At 49.3% G+C, this 17,978-nt stretch overlaps 2 protein-coding genes and 1 pseudogene across 3 annotated transcripts in view; 2 read left to right on the top strand and 1 right to left on the bottom strand.

The window, feature by feature from the left end:
* LOC119242843 (class I histocompatibility antigen, Gogo-OKO alpha chain-like) overlaps positions 1 to 1,035 on the top strand; it is a 67,263-nt gene extending 66,228 nt beyond the window's left edge. The window contains exons 6-8 of the mRNA XM_054694243.1: positions 109 to 141; positions 281 to 328; positions 483 to 1,035. Of these exons, the coding sequence (XP_054550218.1) occupies positions 109 to 141; positions 281 to 328; positions 483 to 487 (86 nt within the window). The 3' untranslated portion in view covers positions 488 to 1,035. The remainder of the gene's footprint in view (positions 1 to 108; positions 142 to 280; positions 329 to 482) is intronic.
* A 3,169-nt stretch (positions 1,036 to 4,204) lies between these two features.
* On the top strand, positions 4,205 to 4,604 carry LOC129145574 (ubiquitin-like; annotated as a pseudogene).
* Positions 4,605 to 4,768: 164 nt separating this feature from the next.
* On the bottom strand, positions 4,769 to 10,194 carry LOC119243231 (patr class I histocompatibility antigen, A-126 alpha chain-like). 2 transcript variants are annotated; one of them, XM_037508897.2, is made up of 7 exons: positions 10,117 to 10,194; positions 9,528 to 9,806; positions 9,063 to 9,338; positions 7,761 to 8,036; positions 7,526 to 7,642; positions 7,215 to 7,247; positions 4,769 to 5,558 (listed from the first exon to the last, which is right to left on the bottom strand). In XM_037508897.2, exons 1-5 carry the CDS (start codon positions 10,178 to 10,180, stop codon positions 7,527 to 7,529), a joined length of 1,011 nt encoding a protein of 336 aa, XP_037364794.2. In that variant the 5' UTR covers positions 10,181 to 10,194; the 3' UTR covers positions 4,769 to 5,558; positions 7,215 to 7,247; position 7,526. The 2 variants fall into 2 exon arrangements, with proteins under 2 accessions (XP_037364794.2, XP_054550219.1); XM_054694244.1 differs by having other exon boundaries at positions 4,769 to 5,441.
* Positions 10,195 to 17,978: the final 7,784 nt, after the last annotated feature.

Below are 17,978 nucleotides of genomic sequence, written 5' to 3'. Positions count from 1 at the left end.
CCAGAGTCCTCAGGCACAGTTTTGGAAACTTCCCTGTGACCCAGAGAATTCATTTAGGATTTCATGGCCTGACTCATTTGTGGTCTTATAGGATGTTTCTTCCCACAGGTGGACAAGGAGGAAGCTACACTCAGGCTGCAGGTAAGTGTAGATCAGGGGTTTGGTCCCTGAGCCCCTGGGGACAGTGTAGATGGAGCCCTTGGGGATGTCACCCACATCAGTCCCTCCTGTGGTCTCATCTCTCGTGGCTCTGATCAGGTTCTGTTTTGTCCTTCCCCAGGAAGTGACAGTTTCCAGTGCTCTGATGTGTCTCTCTCAGCCCCTAAAGGTGAGACCGTGGAGGCCTGCGGTGGGAGGGGCTGGGCCAGAGAGGATGGGACCAGGTGATGGGGAAGCTGTGAGGGAGACATTCTGAGGATGCGGTGGACTATGGAGAAGGTCAACACTTCCCTAACTTTGTTCATGATCATTTTCCTTCACAGTGTGAGCCAGTTGCCTTTTGGGGACTGAGTGATGCAGGATTTCTTCTCATCTTCATTTTGTGACTTCAATATCTGCTGCAGACAGGGCAACTGATGAAATTTTCTGCCATCAACAAAGACTCTAAATGAATTTGCAACGGGGGGAGGCTGGGAGAGTGTCGTCAAGAGCAGCTCTGCCTCTCACTCTCCCAGCCCAAGCTTTTATTAAAGACATGAACAAAGAACAAGAAAACAGCACGCAATTGTGTTTGTGCTTCTACAGATTATTAAGTTACTGCTGGAACAAGCTTTCCTGATTAGCAGGGAACATGTGCACAAGCCAGCACATCCTCAGAGAACAGGAGTCAGTTCTGGGAAGAAGTTTTGTTTGCGGAACTTCTAACGTCCTGGAACTCAGTGTGCAGAGTAAACAGGACCTCTCCAAATACTCCAGCTCCCTTGAGGGCAGCAGGCTCCCATCATATCTCCCTTTTTGTTTTTAAAGCAAAGTATAACTAGTTTTGGCATAGCCTGTATGACTCTTTTGGTGTGGTGATTTTTGTTTGTTTGTTTTTTAAAGATTTTATTTATTTATTTATACAAGAACCTGGGTAAAGGCCAGATGCGCAGGAGGGTGAGAGGATTCACCAGAGACAGAGTGGGGAACAGAACAGGCAGACTGACGAAATATACTGCTAAGGGGAGCAGCGGGCATGACAGAAGAGGTCTGCCGCGCAATGGGGACCCACCCCCGCTGGCCAGGATCAAACAGGTGCTGCAGAAGCTGTGGACAGCTTCACAGCCTGGCACTCAACCGCCTGCACCACCAGGGGAGACCCTGGTGTGGTGTTTTAAGTGATGCAGCAACTCCTGTATGAATGTGATAGGAGAGTCTCTTGTCACCGATCCCGGAGTTCATGTGGCTACCGGCTGTTTTAGTATTAAGAGTGTGACATTTGAACTAGATTCCCAATATATATGATTGATACATTGTTGCAGATAAGAGTCACTACAAGTAACACCATACATGGAATAGGATGCAGTATAACTAACATGAACATTTCCTGACAACATATGGATTAAGCACACAGGCAGAATCAAAAATTTTCTATTTTGAAGGTCATGTTCATATGAGTTTGGGTTCCTTTTTCAGTATGCTGTAAGCCTCCCACACATGTAGGGAGGAGACCCAGCTTTTAGATGGAGTTATGCATAGGCCTGTATCTCAGCCTTTACTGTTCCCCATGTTCTCCTGGTTTCAGATTTTCTCAGTCCTGCCAGAGAGAGCATGGTACCAGAGCAGCCTCCAGGGTAGGGGGCAGGCTTAGCATCTATCTGGCTACTCCCTACTGGGAGGGGCCAAGTAAGGCAGGGCAGCGGTGTCCTGTCTGAGCGGGTCTGTCCAGGAGATACCTGCAAGCTGAAGGTTTATAGTTTTTAACCTGCGGGAGACAAAACTAACCAAGAGGTTCAGAATGCACAGACCAGAGAGAAGGCCATCAGGGGTATGGCAAGGGGCTGAGCAGGTTGGGAGTGAATTTTGGAGGGTCCTAAAAGGGAAAAAGAAACCTTGAGTTTGGATGTAAGGGAATACAAAAAAACCCACATCTTTAAGTCTATCTCTCGTAGGACTCTGGCTCTACATTTACATATTTATGCAGTGCCTCCCAGGTGATGCAAGAACACCATGGGACTCTCCTTTTTTGTTGGAAAGGCATATGAATGATTCTAACTTTTTTTTTTAAAGATTTATCTATCTATACAAGAACTGGGGTACAGGCCAGATGTGCAGGAGGGTGAGAGGATTCACCAGAGAAGAGAGGGGAACAGAACAGGAAGACTGACGAAATACACTGCTGAGGGGAGCAGCGGGAAAGTCAGGAGAGGTCTGCTGCGCCATGTGTATAGATCCCTGGCTGGGGATTGTACTCATGCCATAGTGGCTGTGGATAGCTTCATAGGTTGCATCTTAACCCCTTGTGCCACCAGGGAGGCCCCTATTTTTTTCTTTTTAACAAATCAAGTTCTGGTATTAGTAGAGAGAAGGATCACATAATTTCTCCTCTTAGATAAGTTCCTGTTGGATATCTGTTTTCTCAGCTGCCCCCAACCCTGTCCTTAAGTGTAGTTATCCCAGTGCTGACTCGGTTCCAAATTTATGGGATTTTTAAATGAGTCAAAAATCACACTCACTGTTGAAAAGTCAGACCCATAAAACCAGGATTATCCTTTCTGAAGAATTATGCTTGTGGTCTGTGGTGTGTGTAGAAGGAAGGGGGAAGAGGAGGGAAGCGTAGTGCTTGTGAGAGAAGCAGAGGCAGCGTTAATGTCACTGTGAGTAGAGGTTGTGCATAGCAAGTGGTCTGAGGCCACATTACTAAAGATACTGTTTCTAGAATAGGGAAGTGCTCTACACTGATCATTCATTCAACTGATAATTGTTGTATCAAATATGTGACAGGCTGTTTTTCATGTAGGAAACCTAAATGAACTAAAAACATCCCCAGCTTGCAGGCCTGTGGACGTGTGTCCTAGTGGGAAGGGGAGACAGGAGTCTGTGTGATAGTAAATAAGGGACGTGTCTGGTTAGCAGTGGGTAAGGGTTGTGGGAAGGTGACCAGAGTCAGCGTGCGGGGACAGGGAGGATGGCTGTCTTCCTAGTGCTCTTCACTTAGAGGATTGTTGAGAAAAAATTTGAGGGAAAGCTTGTCCACAAGTCTGTCCAGGGAAGCTGTGATCAGGCAGGACAACCTCCAGTGCCAATGCCTGAGGCAGGAATGTGTCTGTGTGACTGAGATGAGCAAGGAGGCCAGCTGGCTGGAGCAGAGGGTAATAGAAATGACACCATGCAGGCCTCAAGCATGTTGAAAGGGTTTTGACTTTTCTCTGTGTAAGTTGTGGGGTTACACAACTTTTCTGGACAGATATCAACTTGTGAGATTTCTCTTTAGAAGCCTCAGTCTGACTGCTGTGAAGAATCAAGTGTTGACGAGTGAGAGGTGGAAAGAAAAGTGTACGAAACCTGTGCAGATTCCAGGACAGAGAGGTTGGTGGCCTTGTTGGACTGTGAGCAGGAAAATAATATGAAGTGATGGATGTGGGTATATTTAGAGATGGATTTGACAGCATTTCCTAATGGAACATCTGGACTGTGGAAAGAGGGTCAAGATTGACACTCGTATTCCAGACTGTGGAGTAGAGATGTGGAGGGCCTGCAGGGATATGAGGAAGGTTCTAGAAGTAATACATTTCAGGAATGGCATCCTAGGTATTCAATTTAGGAATGTGGAAACTGAGATGTACCAGAAAATCAGAGATGGTGGCAGTTGGACAGACACGCCTGTAGCACAGGTGGATCGTCTGAGCTGAGAAATAGCTTTGGGAGATGAGATAGAGATAGATAACCCTCGACCATGAATGAGGTCACCCAAGGAGTAATTCTTTCCATTTTCTTTCTTTGCAGAAGAGAAAGGAGCAGGACTGGACCCTAGGACCCCTGGTATTCAGCAGAGTAAATTGCACAGTCCAACACCACTTGCAGAAGGCACAGAGACCAAGAAGCCCCACTTCAGCAAGCACAGGAGTCACATGGGCACTCATGAAGACACAGAGGGTCTAGAGTAGATCCTGAGATTCTATTCTGAGACCCCTCTCCTTGTCTTAGGGGAGAATTTAGGGTTGATTCCAAGAAGGGGGCACTTCATCCTTGGAAACAGAAACAGGAAGAAGTAACGGACCCTGGAGTCCCGAGCTGAGCTGTAGCTGTGCTCCATGCACTGCTGTCACCACCGCTTGACAATGCAGATCTTTGTGAAGACCTTGATGGGTAAGTCCCTCATGCTTGAGGGGGAGCCCAGTGACACCATCAAGACTGTCAAGGCCAAGATCCAGGACAAGGAGGGCCTCCCCCATGACCAGGAGAGGCTGATCTGTGCCAGGAAGCAGGTGGATGATGGGCCACCCTGACTGCAACATCAGGAGTCCACCCTGCAACTGGTCCTCCACCTCCAGGTTGGGATGCAGATCTTGATGACCCTGACGGGTAAGACCGTCACCCTTGAGGTGGAGCCCAGTGACACCATCAAGACCGTCATGGCCAAGATCCAGGACAAGGAGGCATTCTCTCTAAGCAGCAGAAATTGATCTTTTCTGGGACACAACTGAGGAGTGGGTGCACCCCGTCTTAGTACAACACCCAGGAGTCCACTCTTCATTTTGTCGTGTGCTTGAAGGGAGTTTTCTTAAATATATCTCCCTTTTAAGCTTTCAAAATATTTCATTGTACTTTTCTTTCAATAAAGTTGTTGCATAAAAAAAAAAGGACTCCAGAAACTGAAGGACCCTCTTTATTTGGGGTATCTGCAAAGAATGTGGGAACCAGTTGTTTTTATTTTTTTTTAACATCATCTTTCATTTTTGTACAATGTACGCATTTTCATCTCGGTTATAGTCCCCGTGAAATTCCCTCCACCCGTTCACTCGTGGACTGTCACCGTGGTCCCTCGTGCTCTTCCCACCCTTGTTTTGATCCTACTACCTTCTCCCCTCCTGCAGAATGTCTCTGGGTTACAGTTGCATGTTCATTTTCAATTTTACTTTATTATTATTACTTTTTTTTCCTGATCCCTTCTTTGGATCCTCTACATTCCTCCTATAAGTACCAGTTGTTATGACTTGGAAACTATGTGCTTTCTTGAGTCCCTAGGACTCCCTAGGGAGGTAACTTGAGTACCTGTCACTTGTCACTAGACCTGGTGCCCTTTTCACAGATCCCTGTCCTGCCGCTGGAGGCCCAGCGAGCCTGGGGAGGGCCTGGCTGAGCAGGAGAAAGGGCAGCTCTGGTCTCCTGTGCTCAGCCCTGTGGCCACACGGGGGCGCTGCCGCGCTGCTCCGGATTCTGGTGGAGCCGCCAGGACGGGGCGGGGGCTGAGGTGGGCAGAGTTGGGGGTCCTGGAGGGCGGCGTCCTGGGGTGAGATGCTCTGTGAGGAGTCAGAGAAGCAGGGCTCAGAGGAAAGGAGACTCCCGAGCCTGCCCTGTGTGTGAGGTTTCCAGCTTTTCTCACAGAACCCCTCTCTCCAGTCCCTGGATGGCGATACCTGGGAAAATTGGAAAAGAGAAAAAATTTTCCTTCTACAGCCTATTAAATAATGAGGGCATTTGAAAAAATAACATTTAAAGAACACTGTTAGATTTACAGAAAAGTTGCAGCAGTAGTACAGGTCTTGTTTATCCCACACCATTTCCATTTTGTTAACATCCTACATGAGTACAGGTATTTTTTTACAACTAATGCAGCAATGTTGACATAATTACTAAATGCCATACTTTCATTAGTGTTTGCTACTGTCCATTTTATGCTCCATAATCCCATCCAGTTTGCCTGGATGACAGTTTCTCAAACTTTTCTTGTTTTTATAGCATTGACATTGGTGAGGAGTGATGTTTAGGAGATGTGTTGGGGTCACAGGTGGGGGTTCTTGGGTCACCTCTAAAAAAAAGCTTCACCAGAGTCCTCCTTTCAGTGGCATGAGGGCACAAACACACACACACACACACACACACACACACACAGAGAGAAAGAAGAAGATGTCTGTGTAGACACAAGCAGGCAGGAATTGTTGCCCCTGGAGTGGGCGGGTGTGTTAGGAGAAGCCTGCAGGCCCCAGGCAGCAGCCTTGGGGGCAAAGCTGCGTCATCCTGGGGCAGAAAGGGCACGGAGGTAGTGTTCTTGTTGGGGGGGCTTCATTCTTTTGTGGGATTGTCATCTGTCTTTAAATTAATTATTCTTATGATGTGACAAGCTTCATTTGTCAGGAGCAGCGAGTCTCTGCAATGGCTCCATCCCCACATGCCATCTCTGGTCTGTGCCTCCTTATATTTCTTGTAGCATCTGATACTTGCTATCTCAGCTGGCCCCAAGCATTTTTCATTTATATAGTTGGTTTAATGACTATGTTAACCACTTCTACCTCCACCTCCACTTTCTGGTCATGTGACCCCTCCACCCTAAATTTTCTACTCTTGGCTTCCATCAAGGAGCACTGCTCAGGACTATTGTCCCTCAATTTAGTTTTTTTTTTTTGACTGGGACTGTGGGTTTGGGAAAGCAGACCCCAGGGGTGCAAGGCCATTTTCCATTCAACACATCAGCGCTCATCATGTCCACCTGACTCATCACTGATGGTGTTAACCTGCAACACCAGGTTAAGGCAGAATTTCCCAGATATCTTCCTGCAAAACTTATTTTTGTTCTATTTATTTATTTATTATTATTATTTTTTTAAAGATTTATTCATTTATTTACACAAGCACTGGGTATAGTCAGAAGCGCGGGAGGGTGAGATAATTCACCAGAGCCTGAGCGGGGAGCAGAACAGGCAGACTGACAAAGTACACTACTAAGGGGAGCAGTAGGCATGGCAGGAGAGATCTGCACACCTTGTGGGACCCTCGCTGGCGGCCTGGGATCAAACCAGTGCTGCAGAGGCTGCGGGCAGATTCGGGCACAGCCCAGTGCTCAACCACTGCACCACTGGGGAAGCCCTGTTCTATTTATTTAAATGCTGTTGTCTTTTGAAGTTAGTCACTATGGGTGGCTCACATTTATGGGTGTTCTGCTATAAACATTTACATGCATGCAGAACCTGGTCAGACATGAGACCACAGGAGGGACCAATAAAGGTGACTCCCCCATGGAGTCCATTTACACTGTCCCCAGGGGCTCAGGGATCAAACCCTTGATCCACACTTACCTGAAGCCTGAGTGTAGCTTCCTCCTTGTCCTCCTGTGGAAAGAAACATCATGTGAGACCAGGGAGCAATCAAGTCAGAACACCTAAAGGAATCTTTTAATCCTGCACAACAGGGAAGTTTCCAGAACTGTAACTAAAGACCCAGGTCAGGACTGGGAAAAATGAAGAAAGGAGGTGAGGGGGGATTTGACCAAATGCCCTCTGGGCAAAACCCGTGTGTGTGGATGGTACTTCCCATTAACCAGGCAGGGCAAGTTCTCCCTGGGATGTGAAAGCCCTCAGTGGACAAGATCCCCCACTCCCTTCCCTACCTCAGCGCTTCTTCCTCCACATCACAGCTTCAGCCACCGCAGCTCCAGTGAGCACAGCTCCAAGGAGAACCAGGCCAGCAATGATGCCCACGGTGGGGATGGAGGACTGAGGGGGCACTGGAAGGGAAGGGAAGATCACACCCTGAGCCCAGACCTATCCTGAGCCTCTGAAGGGCTCCAGAAGGGCTCCTGATGGCCCCGAGAACAGCCTCAGTGCCCATATCCTATTCCTTACCCCATCTCATGACTTGGGGCTCCAATAGCCCCTCATGCTGCACGTGGCACGTGTATCTCTGCTCCTCTCCAGAAGGCACCACCACAGCCGCCCACTTCTGGAAGGTTCCATCTCCCCCAGGCCTGGTCTCCACCAGCTCCATCTCCTGGGTGAGGTCCTCCCCATCTCGCTGCCAGGTCAGGGTGATGTTTGCAGGGTAGAAGTCCAGGGCCCAGCACCTCAGGGTGACCTCATCCTCAGAGGTGGGGTGGTGGGTCACAGGTGTCCTTGGGGGATCTGAGGTGGTAAATCAGAAAACTCACTTTGTGTTTCCTCCATGGACACTGAGGAATCCTCATGAGACCATCCTCACAATGGACAAGACAACTGGTGTGACAGGAATGACAGGGGTGAAGGATGTCCTGAGAAAACTCCATACAGGCTTTGTGGACTCCACCCCCACGACACTGGGAACTACAAATCCCACGATCACCAAAGGGAAGGTTGGGAGGACCTGAGGGTGGAGTTAAGTAACTAGGCTCTCCGTTTGGGTATTTAACTGGTCATGTGGCCGGGAGTCTCTGGCTTGGCCACGAGGCGTGCTAGGTTTCGCCACCTCCGTGGGTCACTGGGATTCCAGGTCAGCAGAACGGGTAGGATGCATTTACGAACTTATCTCCCTCTTTTTCTCCCTGAGTTATTCATTTCCCATTCCCCTTCCCGTGTAAATAAACCTTTCATCAACCTTTTGTGTGTGTCTGCAGTTTAGCATTCATAAGTCCCCTTTAAGCGCGCAGGTGAGGACCCACAGTCAGGAAACCCCATTTTATATTAGGGTTTGCCCTGTAACAGCTAGAAGCATAAAATGTAAAAAACAGGCTAATCTGGGGAATCTGTGAGAATCTCCTATTCCTTAGAAAGTTTTAGAATGAGGATGAGAACCCAGGGTAGGATGAAGCAGAGGGAGTGGAACACAGACTTTTTATTCCTGACCTGGGTGGAAGGTGAATGACACAGAAAAGCAGGAATCACATAACTGAAAATGTTCTCAGACCAGAAACAAGACTGAGAGAAACTCGTGGTTCTCAAACTGGCCCCTGGTCAGAAGGACCCGGTGACGTGTGATGTCAGGGACTGTCTGTCTTTCTCAGGAGAGACTGGATCCCTTCACTGTCCTTCAGGAGAAGCAGGAGTCTCTGGGAGTCTCTCTAGGGCAGAACATGAAACCCAGGGGAGTCCCCCCTCTCGGCACTAGAGAGAGGACTCATTTCCCGCAGTGACTCCAGGCAGGGGAGGACTGGGAGGCCTCCAGGCCCCTCTTACCTGTGCGCTGCGGAGTCTCCTTCCCGTACTCCAGGAATGTGCACAGCCACCTCAAGTACTTGTTCTTCACAAAGCCTCTAAATCTCTCTGCCTCACCCTGGGCCTCCCACTGGCGCTGGGTGATCTGAGCGGCCGTGTCCGCCGCGGTCCAGGAGCGCAGGTCCCCGTTCAGGGCCTGGTAATCCGCGCCGTTGTAGGCAAACTGTCTGTACGCGCGAAGGAGGCGCCCGTCGGGCTCCAAGTCGCAGCCAGACATCTTCTGGAAGGTGTGAGAGCCTGTCCCCACCCGCGCCCACCCCCGCCGGGAATAAACTAAACAGAATGAAAGGGGGTGAAAGTCCCGCGGGCTGTTCCTGGGCATGTTGCAGAGAAGCCTGGAGGGGGAGACCCTGAGCAGCTCCCCCACCCCCCGCCCCGCCCGTGGGGATGGGGGTGCTGAACCGGCCCCGACCCGCGCCAGCTCACCGGTCTCGCTCTGATTGTAGAGGCTGCGCACGAGGTCCAGCTGCGCTCGGTACCACAGTGTGCCCTCCCTTAGCATCTGTGTCCTCCAGTCCCAGTCGTCCTGGTCCTCCTGCCGCACCTGCTCCGCCCAGGACGCCCGCGGCTCCAAGCTCTGGCCTGGGGAGTCGCTGTCGAACCGCCCGAACTGCGTGTCGTCCACGTAGCCCACGGAGATGAAGCGGGGCTCCCCGAGGCCGGGCCGGGACATCACGGTGGAGAAATACCTCAGGGAGTGGGACCCTGGGGACGGGAGGGGAGACCCGGGCTATTCTTCTCCCTTTTGGGGGCTCGAGTCCCGGGGGGGCGCCCACGAGACAGAAAGTGGGTGAAAGACGAGTGAGAGTGAAAAGCGGCTGCGGGACGAAAATGGCCGGGACTCGGGGGGGCCAGAGGAGGCTGGGGTCTCGGGGGGACGGAAAGGGGCCAGGACACGGCGGGGCCGAGGTGGGGGGACAACTAGGGCAGCGGCGAGGTCGCGCCTTTCCCACGCCCGCCCACGCCCTCGCTCCCGCCTCTGGGAGCGCCCTGTCCCCTCCCCACCCGCACTCACCCGCCCGGGTCTCCCTCGGGGCCGCGGCCACCGCGAGCAGGAGCAGGAGGGCTGCGTCCCCCATCCCCCAGGACGCGCCTCTTCCGGGTCTGGGGAGACGGAGTCCCGGCAGGTGAGTGTGGACTTTGTAACAGGAGCCGCGGGGCTGCTGATTGGCTGCTCCGGAGACTTCCAGGCAATGGGGAGTGAGCCCTGGGGTGAGTCACCAGTATCCAGGCAGGAGGACCCGCCCAGGCTGTGAGCCCAGAAGTGGAACTGAGGGGGGAGGGCGAATCCCCAGCAGTCACCTTCCAGCCCTGCACCCCGCGCTGGGGACTGAGACCCAGACAGCCACACCCCGAGACCTGGGACTTTGCCGCCCCCTCCTCTCCTGCTCCGAGACCTTTGTCACACCGTGTCCCTGAGTCCAGGCCCAGGGAGTGGGTCCGCAAGTCTCAAACATTTTTCTTTCAGAAACTCTGTTCAGTCTCACAAATTATAATGGATCCCATGTATAATATTGTTATGTGGGTTACAGCTTTAAATATTTACTTTACTAGAATAAAACCTTTTTAAAAGATGTTATTGCTTCTTTACTTTAGAATATAAATAACCTGGGGCCTCCCTGGTGGCGCAAGGGATTAAGCATCAGCACTATGAAGTGACCTGTAGCTGCAGCAGAACCAGTTCAATCCATGGCCAGGGAGCAACCCACATGGCACAGCAGACCTCTCCTGCCTCACCTGATGCTCCCCTCAGCAGTGGATTTCTGTAGATCTGCCTGTTCTGCTCCCCACTCTGTCTTTGGTGAATCCTCTCACCCGCCACACCTCTGGTCTCTACCCCAGTTCTTGTATGCATAAATAAATCAATTTTTTTTAAAAAAAAAGCATATTAATAACCTATGGTATGCTAATGATGGAGTTTTTGGAGTCAGTGGGTTTGAGTGTGGGGTCCTCGGGTTCACTCTGGGAAAGGTTTCACCAGAGTTCCTGTTTCAGCGACACGCGAAGATTCCCCAGGCGAGTTTCTCCACAAGACAGAGACATTAGTTATATTTAAAGAACAGATTTATTAGACAAGAGACGGAAGAGTACAGGACACTTGCATAGACACAAGCGGGAAGGACGAGCTGCCCCCCGAAAGGGGCAGGTTTGCTGAGAGAGACCTTCATGGTTGCAGGCGGGCAGCCTTGAGGAGAGCTGCTTCCACTGAGAGTGGTCAATGAAGAGAACTGCAGGCATGATGCAGGTAATGGCCAGGCAGGAGGCTGCTGCCCTGCAGAGAAGAGAATTGGTGAAAAGATGCACCTGCATAGTCACAGGTGGGCAGAGGGATTGCTGCCTCCAGCCTGTGCAGAGACTGCACTGACATAGTCTTTTTCTGTTTGGGAGGGGTCACTCCTTGTGAGCCTTCTGGTTAGTTGTTGATGTTGGATAACTATGCAGAATCTGAAAGGGACAGGAGATTCTACAATGGGCTCAATCTCCATATCTTTACCCTTGGGCCTGTGCTCTAGACAGCAGTCTGATACCCAGTTGGATTTTCTGCTTTGTAATCTAGGCTTTGGAGCCTAAGGTCTTGGTTTCTAGATCTGTGTCAATGGCTGTGTTAATCCCTTCTACCCCCTGCTCCTTGTGTGAGCCCCATTTTTTTAAAAAATAATTTGATTACAGTGTAATGAATACTGAAGATCTTTCTAACTTAGTGGAACACTATATTACTTTAAAAAAATCACAGGTTAGCACAAGACCCAACCAATATGCAAGAGAGTGATGAGAACATATATTATTGAGCAATGAATATAATAAAGATTCCAGCAGAATTTCCAGTCTTGGTGCAATTGTAACAGGGTGCTGCCCAGGAAAAGGGGAAGGTCCAGGTTCCCTTGCCCCACTCAAAGGAGGGTGGAGCTAAAGAGAAGAGAAGAAGCTGCAGAAGAGACTGAGGAAGGAAGGAAGCAGGGTGGAGCCATAAGGAGACCTGGAGGAGGCACATGGAACAGAGAGACACGTGAAGAAACTGCGCTTACCTTTTGGTCCTGAAACTGATGTGGGTGAGAGACCCATGGGAGGTGACAATGGCAGCTTTTATCTTGATTTTGAATTTTCTCTTTTCCTCCCAATCTTGTCTGGTTATTTTTGATCCTCTTCTCTGGGTCCCCACTAAAAGATGCTTTAGATTTGTGGCAGGCTTCCGGGCCTTGCTCTGGCCCGAAAGACCATTTGGGTGGTCTTTTACCCACAAGGGGATGGGTAACATGGGTGCTTGATTTAGAAACTATATTCTTTGTCTTTTCTGTATTGATTACTAATTGTATTCATGTTATAGAGCAACCCCGATATTAAACGGGTTCCTGGCTGTGGGTCCTCACCTGCGTGCTTTAAAGGGACTTATGAATACTCTACTACAGACACACACAAAAGGTTAATAAAAGGTTTATTTACAAGAGAAAAGGAAATAAGGAAAATGTACAACTCAGGGAGAAAATAGGGAAATAAAGTCTTTAATGCGTCCTACCTGATCCGACGACCTGGAAACCCAAAGTCACTCTCAGAGCTGGCCGGATGCTGCGAGCTGGCGGAGAGCCAAATATGGGGGGCCCCCAAAGCCCACGTGTCTGCCTTTTATATCCACCTGGCTGCTTAACCCCACCCTCAGGTCCCAGCCACCTTCCCTTTGGTGGTGATGGGATTTGGAGTTCCCAGTGTCTTTGGCTTTGACCTGGGGTGGGGGTGGAGTCCACAAAGCCTATATGGAATTAGCTTTGGGACATCCTTTTCCCCCTAACATTCAAGTTCCTTCCCATTACAGTCTTACATGTTTTCTATTGATGCAGTGGATGGCAGAGCCTATTTAGAGCAGGCAGGTTTGCGGGGCCTCTCCCTGCCCTGTAACACAATGAACACTCCCATGCAGGCATAATTAACAAGTTTGCTTACTCACAGCTCTTTCCCTTTTAGGATGCATGGCCAGGGCCTCAGCACCCTTATCTACAAGTTTGGGCAGTCAACCCGCTGGCCTATCTCTTAAAGGGCATCCCCAAATGCCTGCATCTTTACCCCCTTGCCTGGCCCCCCTTGTCTTGTCGGGGGACTTTGCAGCAAATGGTTGTGCCTGCTGAAAAAGGATGCTATTGATGGAGGACAGAAATGAAAAAAAAATTATAAATAAACTGCAAAAGGAAGCACCACACGACCAGAAATGTGGCTCTCACAAGGAGGTGGGGGTAGAAGAGATTAGCATAACCGTCAACACAGTTATGGAAACTAGGATCCTTAGGCACAGACTACATGTTGTGAAAACTAAGATCTTCAGGCACCAATGCCTGGATCACATAACATCCAAGTAGGTATCAGAGCACACATCCACAGGTAAAGATATGGAGAGTGAGCCCATGGTGGAATCTGCTGTCCCTTTCAGATCTGCTGTCCCTTTCTGCTTAGTTATCCAAAATCAGCAACTAACCCTAAAGCTCACAAGGAGCGGCCCCTCCCAAACAGCAAAGGACTATATCAGTGCAGTCTCTGCACAGGCTCAGGGCAGCACTCCCACTGCCCACCTGTGTCTATGCAGATGCCTCTTTTTACTAACCCTCTCTCTCCGCAGGACAGTAGCTGCCTGCCTGCCTGCCCATGACCTGCACCATGCCTGGACTTCTCTGCACTGACCTCCTTCAGCGAAGGCCGCTCTCCTCAAGGCTGCCCGCCTGCAACCACACAGGCTTCTCTCAGCAAACCTGTCCCTTTTGGGGCAGCTCTTCCTGCCCGCTTGTGTCTATACAAGTGTCTTTTACTCTTCTGTCCCTCCCTTGCCTTAATAAACCTATCCTTTAAATATAACTAGTGTCTTTGTCTCGTGGAGAAACTTGCTGGGGAACTCACCATGTGTCGCTGAAAGGGGAGCTCTGTCGACACCTTTCCCAGAGTGACCCCAAGGACCCCATACTCCAAACCCACAGACTCCACAAAAACCACGTCACTATCAATGTAACAGATATGGACACAGTTGTGTATAAAAGGAACCCTTGGTCTTTAAACTGGTGCTCTGACTTAAGGGGCTACCCAGGTCTGGGACCTCATGCATGAATAATAAAGCTTCTGACCTCACCATTATGAAGGACCCCTTGTTCTTCCTCTGCCTGGGTAAAAGGCCAGAATTTATTTCTCCAACAAGAGGACTATGGAAATATAACAGAATAAGAAATATTCAATAATATTGTTTCAGGTTTCACTTTGCAATTAACCTTGGAGAAAATACCAAGGTTAAAACTGTATAGTTTTAACGTAGTATCAAAGTGGAATATTCCAAATTGTCTGGAAACACTACTTCAACATATTTGTGTAAGGCAGTGTCTGCATAGTTATAGTAAGGCAGTGTGTATTTTTTCATAGACTTCAACCAGAACAACAGACTAAACGGAGAAGAAAATATGAAGAAAATCCAAAGGTCTTCTAATGAGACAGACAAGAAAGACAATTGCAAAAATAAAAAAATGCGAAAGATCCACTCTTCTCATTGGCCTGATTATTTTCAGAAATGTTATTTTTGTTAAGAATACTTTCTCCGGCCTCCCCGGTGGCGCAGCAGTTGAGCGCTGGGTTGCGAAGCTGCCCGCAGCCTCTGCAGCGCCGGTTCGATCCCCGGCCGACTGGCGAGGGTCCCACATGGTGCGCAGACCTCTCCTGCCACCCGCTGCTCCCCTCAGCAGTGTACATCGGTCCTTCTGCCTGTTCTGTTCCCTGCTCCGGTTCTGGTGAATTCTCTCACCCTCCTGCGCTTCTGACTGGACCCAGTGCTTGTATAAATAAATAAATATTTTTTTTTTAAAGAAAACTTTCTCATTTAAAGAAAGTTTGCTGAATAAATGGTGCTGGGAAAACTGCGTCGCTACATGCAAAAGAATGAAGCTTGACTACTACCTCACACCATGCACAAAAACCAATTCAAAATGGATTAAAGAACTAGACATAAGACCTGAAACCTTAAAATACATAGAAGGAAATACAGACGAAACCTTACATGACATGCACCTCAAAGACATCTTTACAGACACGTCACCCAAAGCAGTGATAGTGAAGGCAAAGATAAACACCTGGGACTACATCAAATTAAAGAGCTTCTGCACAGCAAAAGAGACAATAACCAAAACTACAAGAAACCCCACCGACTGGGAGAACATTTTTGCACACAACACTAATGATAAAGGACTGATCACAAAAATCTACAAAGAGCTGATGAGACTCAACAAGAAAAAGAAAATAATCCAGTCAAAAAATGGGCAGAAGAGCTAAAAAGAAACTTCTCCAAAGAGGAAATGCAAATGGCCAACAGGCATATCAAAAAATGTTCAACATCACTTGTAATCAGGGAAATGCAAATCAAAACTACCATGAGATACCATCTAACACCAGTGAGAATGGCACATATTAAAAAAACTAGCAACAACAAATGTTGGCGAGGGTGTGGAGAAAAAGAAACTCTCCTGCACGGCTGGTGGGAGTGCAAAATGGTCCAACCACTATGGAGAGCTGTGTGGAGATTCCTTGACCTACTAAACATAGAGCTTTCATATGATCCAGCAATTCCACTCCTAGGTATTTACCCAAAGGACACAGAAACATTAATTCAAAAGGGCACCTGCACCCCTATGTTTATGGCAGCACTGTTTACAATAGCTAAGCTTTGGAAACAACCCAAATGCCCAAAATAGATGACTGGATCAAAAAGATGTGGACTATATACACCATGGAATATTACTCAGAATTCAAAAAAGATAAACTCATGCAATTTGCAGCAACATGGATGGAGCTGGAGGGGATCATGCTCAGTGAAATAAGCCAGAAAGAAAAACAAAAATACCGTATGGTCTCACTCATAGCAGGAATTTAGAAAACCTAAATAAGAGACCAGGATAAAGACTAATTGCAATAAAGTAAAAAATCAAAATCAACAAGCAACTATAGACCAGAGACACACTACAGTGGGGGCGGGGGGAGGAGAAGAGGGTTTATGGTCAGAAAAAGGGCTGGGAATTGTATGGGGAATATAACCAAAATGAAAATGCACACATTATATAAAAATGAAAAATGACGTAAGTATATAAAATAAAGTAATTTATTAAAAAAAGAATACTTTCTGTCAACATGCATTGGGTTATTCATATTATTCCAAATGAAATAGTTACATGATTAAACACAGCTTTATTCCCAGTGTGGTAAATATGGGGAGTGATATCTCATACACAAAAGTATACTTGGTGTCCTCACTTATTTACTGAAAGGAAAATGACTGAGAATCGCAGACCCAGTGCTTGGGTCATGGAGACAGGGTGAGGAAGCTTTGGGTGAGGAGAGGAGGGGCCAGAGCAAAGCCCCAGGTCCCCTAGTCTGGTTCTCATGGTTCCAGGCCCCAGAGCTGTGTCTAGGGCAGGAAGGTTACTGTTGGGGATACCCCACTGCCCCCTTAGCCTCACTTCTGTCTCCACCACCTGTGCTGGGCCCTGGACACTTGTGACTCCTCCTCAGTTCTCAGTCCCCAAAGCCTAGATGGTTCCCAGGAAAGCCAATCAGCATGGCCCCCAGGTAAGTTTCCACCCACCAGCCTAGAGTCAGAAGCTCCCCTGACCCCAGTAGTGCTGGTCATGGGGCCCCCAACCCTTGTCCTGCTGCTTCTCTCCAGGGCTGTGGCCCAAACCTGGGCTGGTGAGAGCAGGGAGGAGGGAAAAGGCTTCTCTGGTGGAGGCTGTTGCCTTAGGCTCCTCTGTCCCCCCATGGTTCCTCTCAATCCTAGTCCCTTTCTGTCCCCCCACCCTAGCGCCCTCTTCTGTCCCCCTGAGTCCCACTCCTTCTCCTTCTCCAAGCTCTCGAGCCTCCTCCCTTCCTGAACACTTTCTCCCCTCATGCCCCATCTCCCTGGGACTCAGGACCAGTGCAGGGAGGAGGTTCGGCCCAACTTTCACCCCTTCCTGCCCCCAGGCTCCCACTCTTTAAGGCTTTTAGAAATCAAGCCCTCCAGCCCAGCCTCAAGGAGCCCCAGTACATCGCAGTGGGCTACATGGACCACGCACAGTTCAGGCGGTTTGACAGCAACTCTCCAGGACACAGTGTGGAGACGCTGGAGCCCAGGGCGGAGCAGGTGGGGCAGGAGGACCTGGACAAGGAGACAGAACCAAAGACAATAGACACAGAGGTTCAAGCTGCCCTAATGGCTCCTGGAGGACCTGCATGGCTGCTACAACCAGAGCTAGGACAGTGAACAATGCTTGCCCAGGGCCAGGTCACAGCTCCCATTCCCCAGAGACCTTTGCCCTTAGTAAGGGCCGCAGCACCTGCCATAGTGGAGGAGGAAGTTTGGGTAAAGCATGAAATGAACAACCTGGAGGGCAGGTACTTGGAGTGGATCCCAAGTCTCCTGGAGATGTGGAAGGAGGTGCTGCAGCTCAGAGGTAAGAGGAGCTACAGGGCCTTTGATCTCCCTGAGGCTCACACCCCACAGGGAAAACTTCTCTCTGACCAGAAGGGGGCGCTTTTCTGACCATTCAGTTTTCCCTGAATGGTCAGAAAAGCGCCCCCTTCTGGTCAGAGAGAACTGTCTCTCAAGTTTTCAAGCTCTGTATAGAGACTGGCCCTGAGGGTCCTATTGTTTCTGAAGGACAGTTAAGGAATCCAGTTTCTCCTGAGAAAGAGGGGAGACCATCCCTGAAATCAGCCTGCACAGGACCCTTCACCCTTCAGCCATCTTAGGAACAATGAGTTTCTCTCTAGAGATCTTGTTTTTTGGTCAGAGAGCATTTTTGGAGATCTCACTCCTGCCTGTCTGTGTCATCACCCTCCACCCAAGTCAGCAACAAAATGCTCAGAGACCTGCATCCCACCCTGGGC

Source organism: Talpa occidentalis, unplaced genomic scaffold (assembly GCF_014898055.3).
Source record: "Talpa occidentalis isolate TD23 unplaced genomic scaffold, MPIMG_talOcc4v2.1 talOcc4.13, whole genome shotgun sequence".
Taxonomy (NCBI): domain Eukaryota; kingdom Metazoa; phylum Chordata; class Mammalia; order Eulipotyphla; family Talpidae; genus Talpa; species Talpa occidentalis.
The sequence above is the reverse complement of the archived record's forward strand: the minus strand, read 5'-3'. Positions and strand labels throughout refer to the sequence as shown.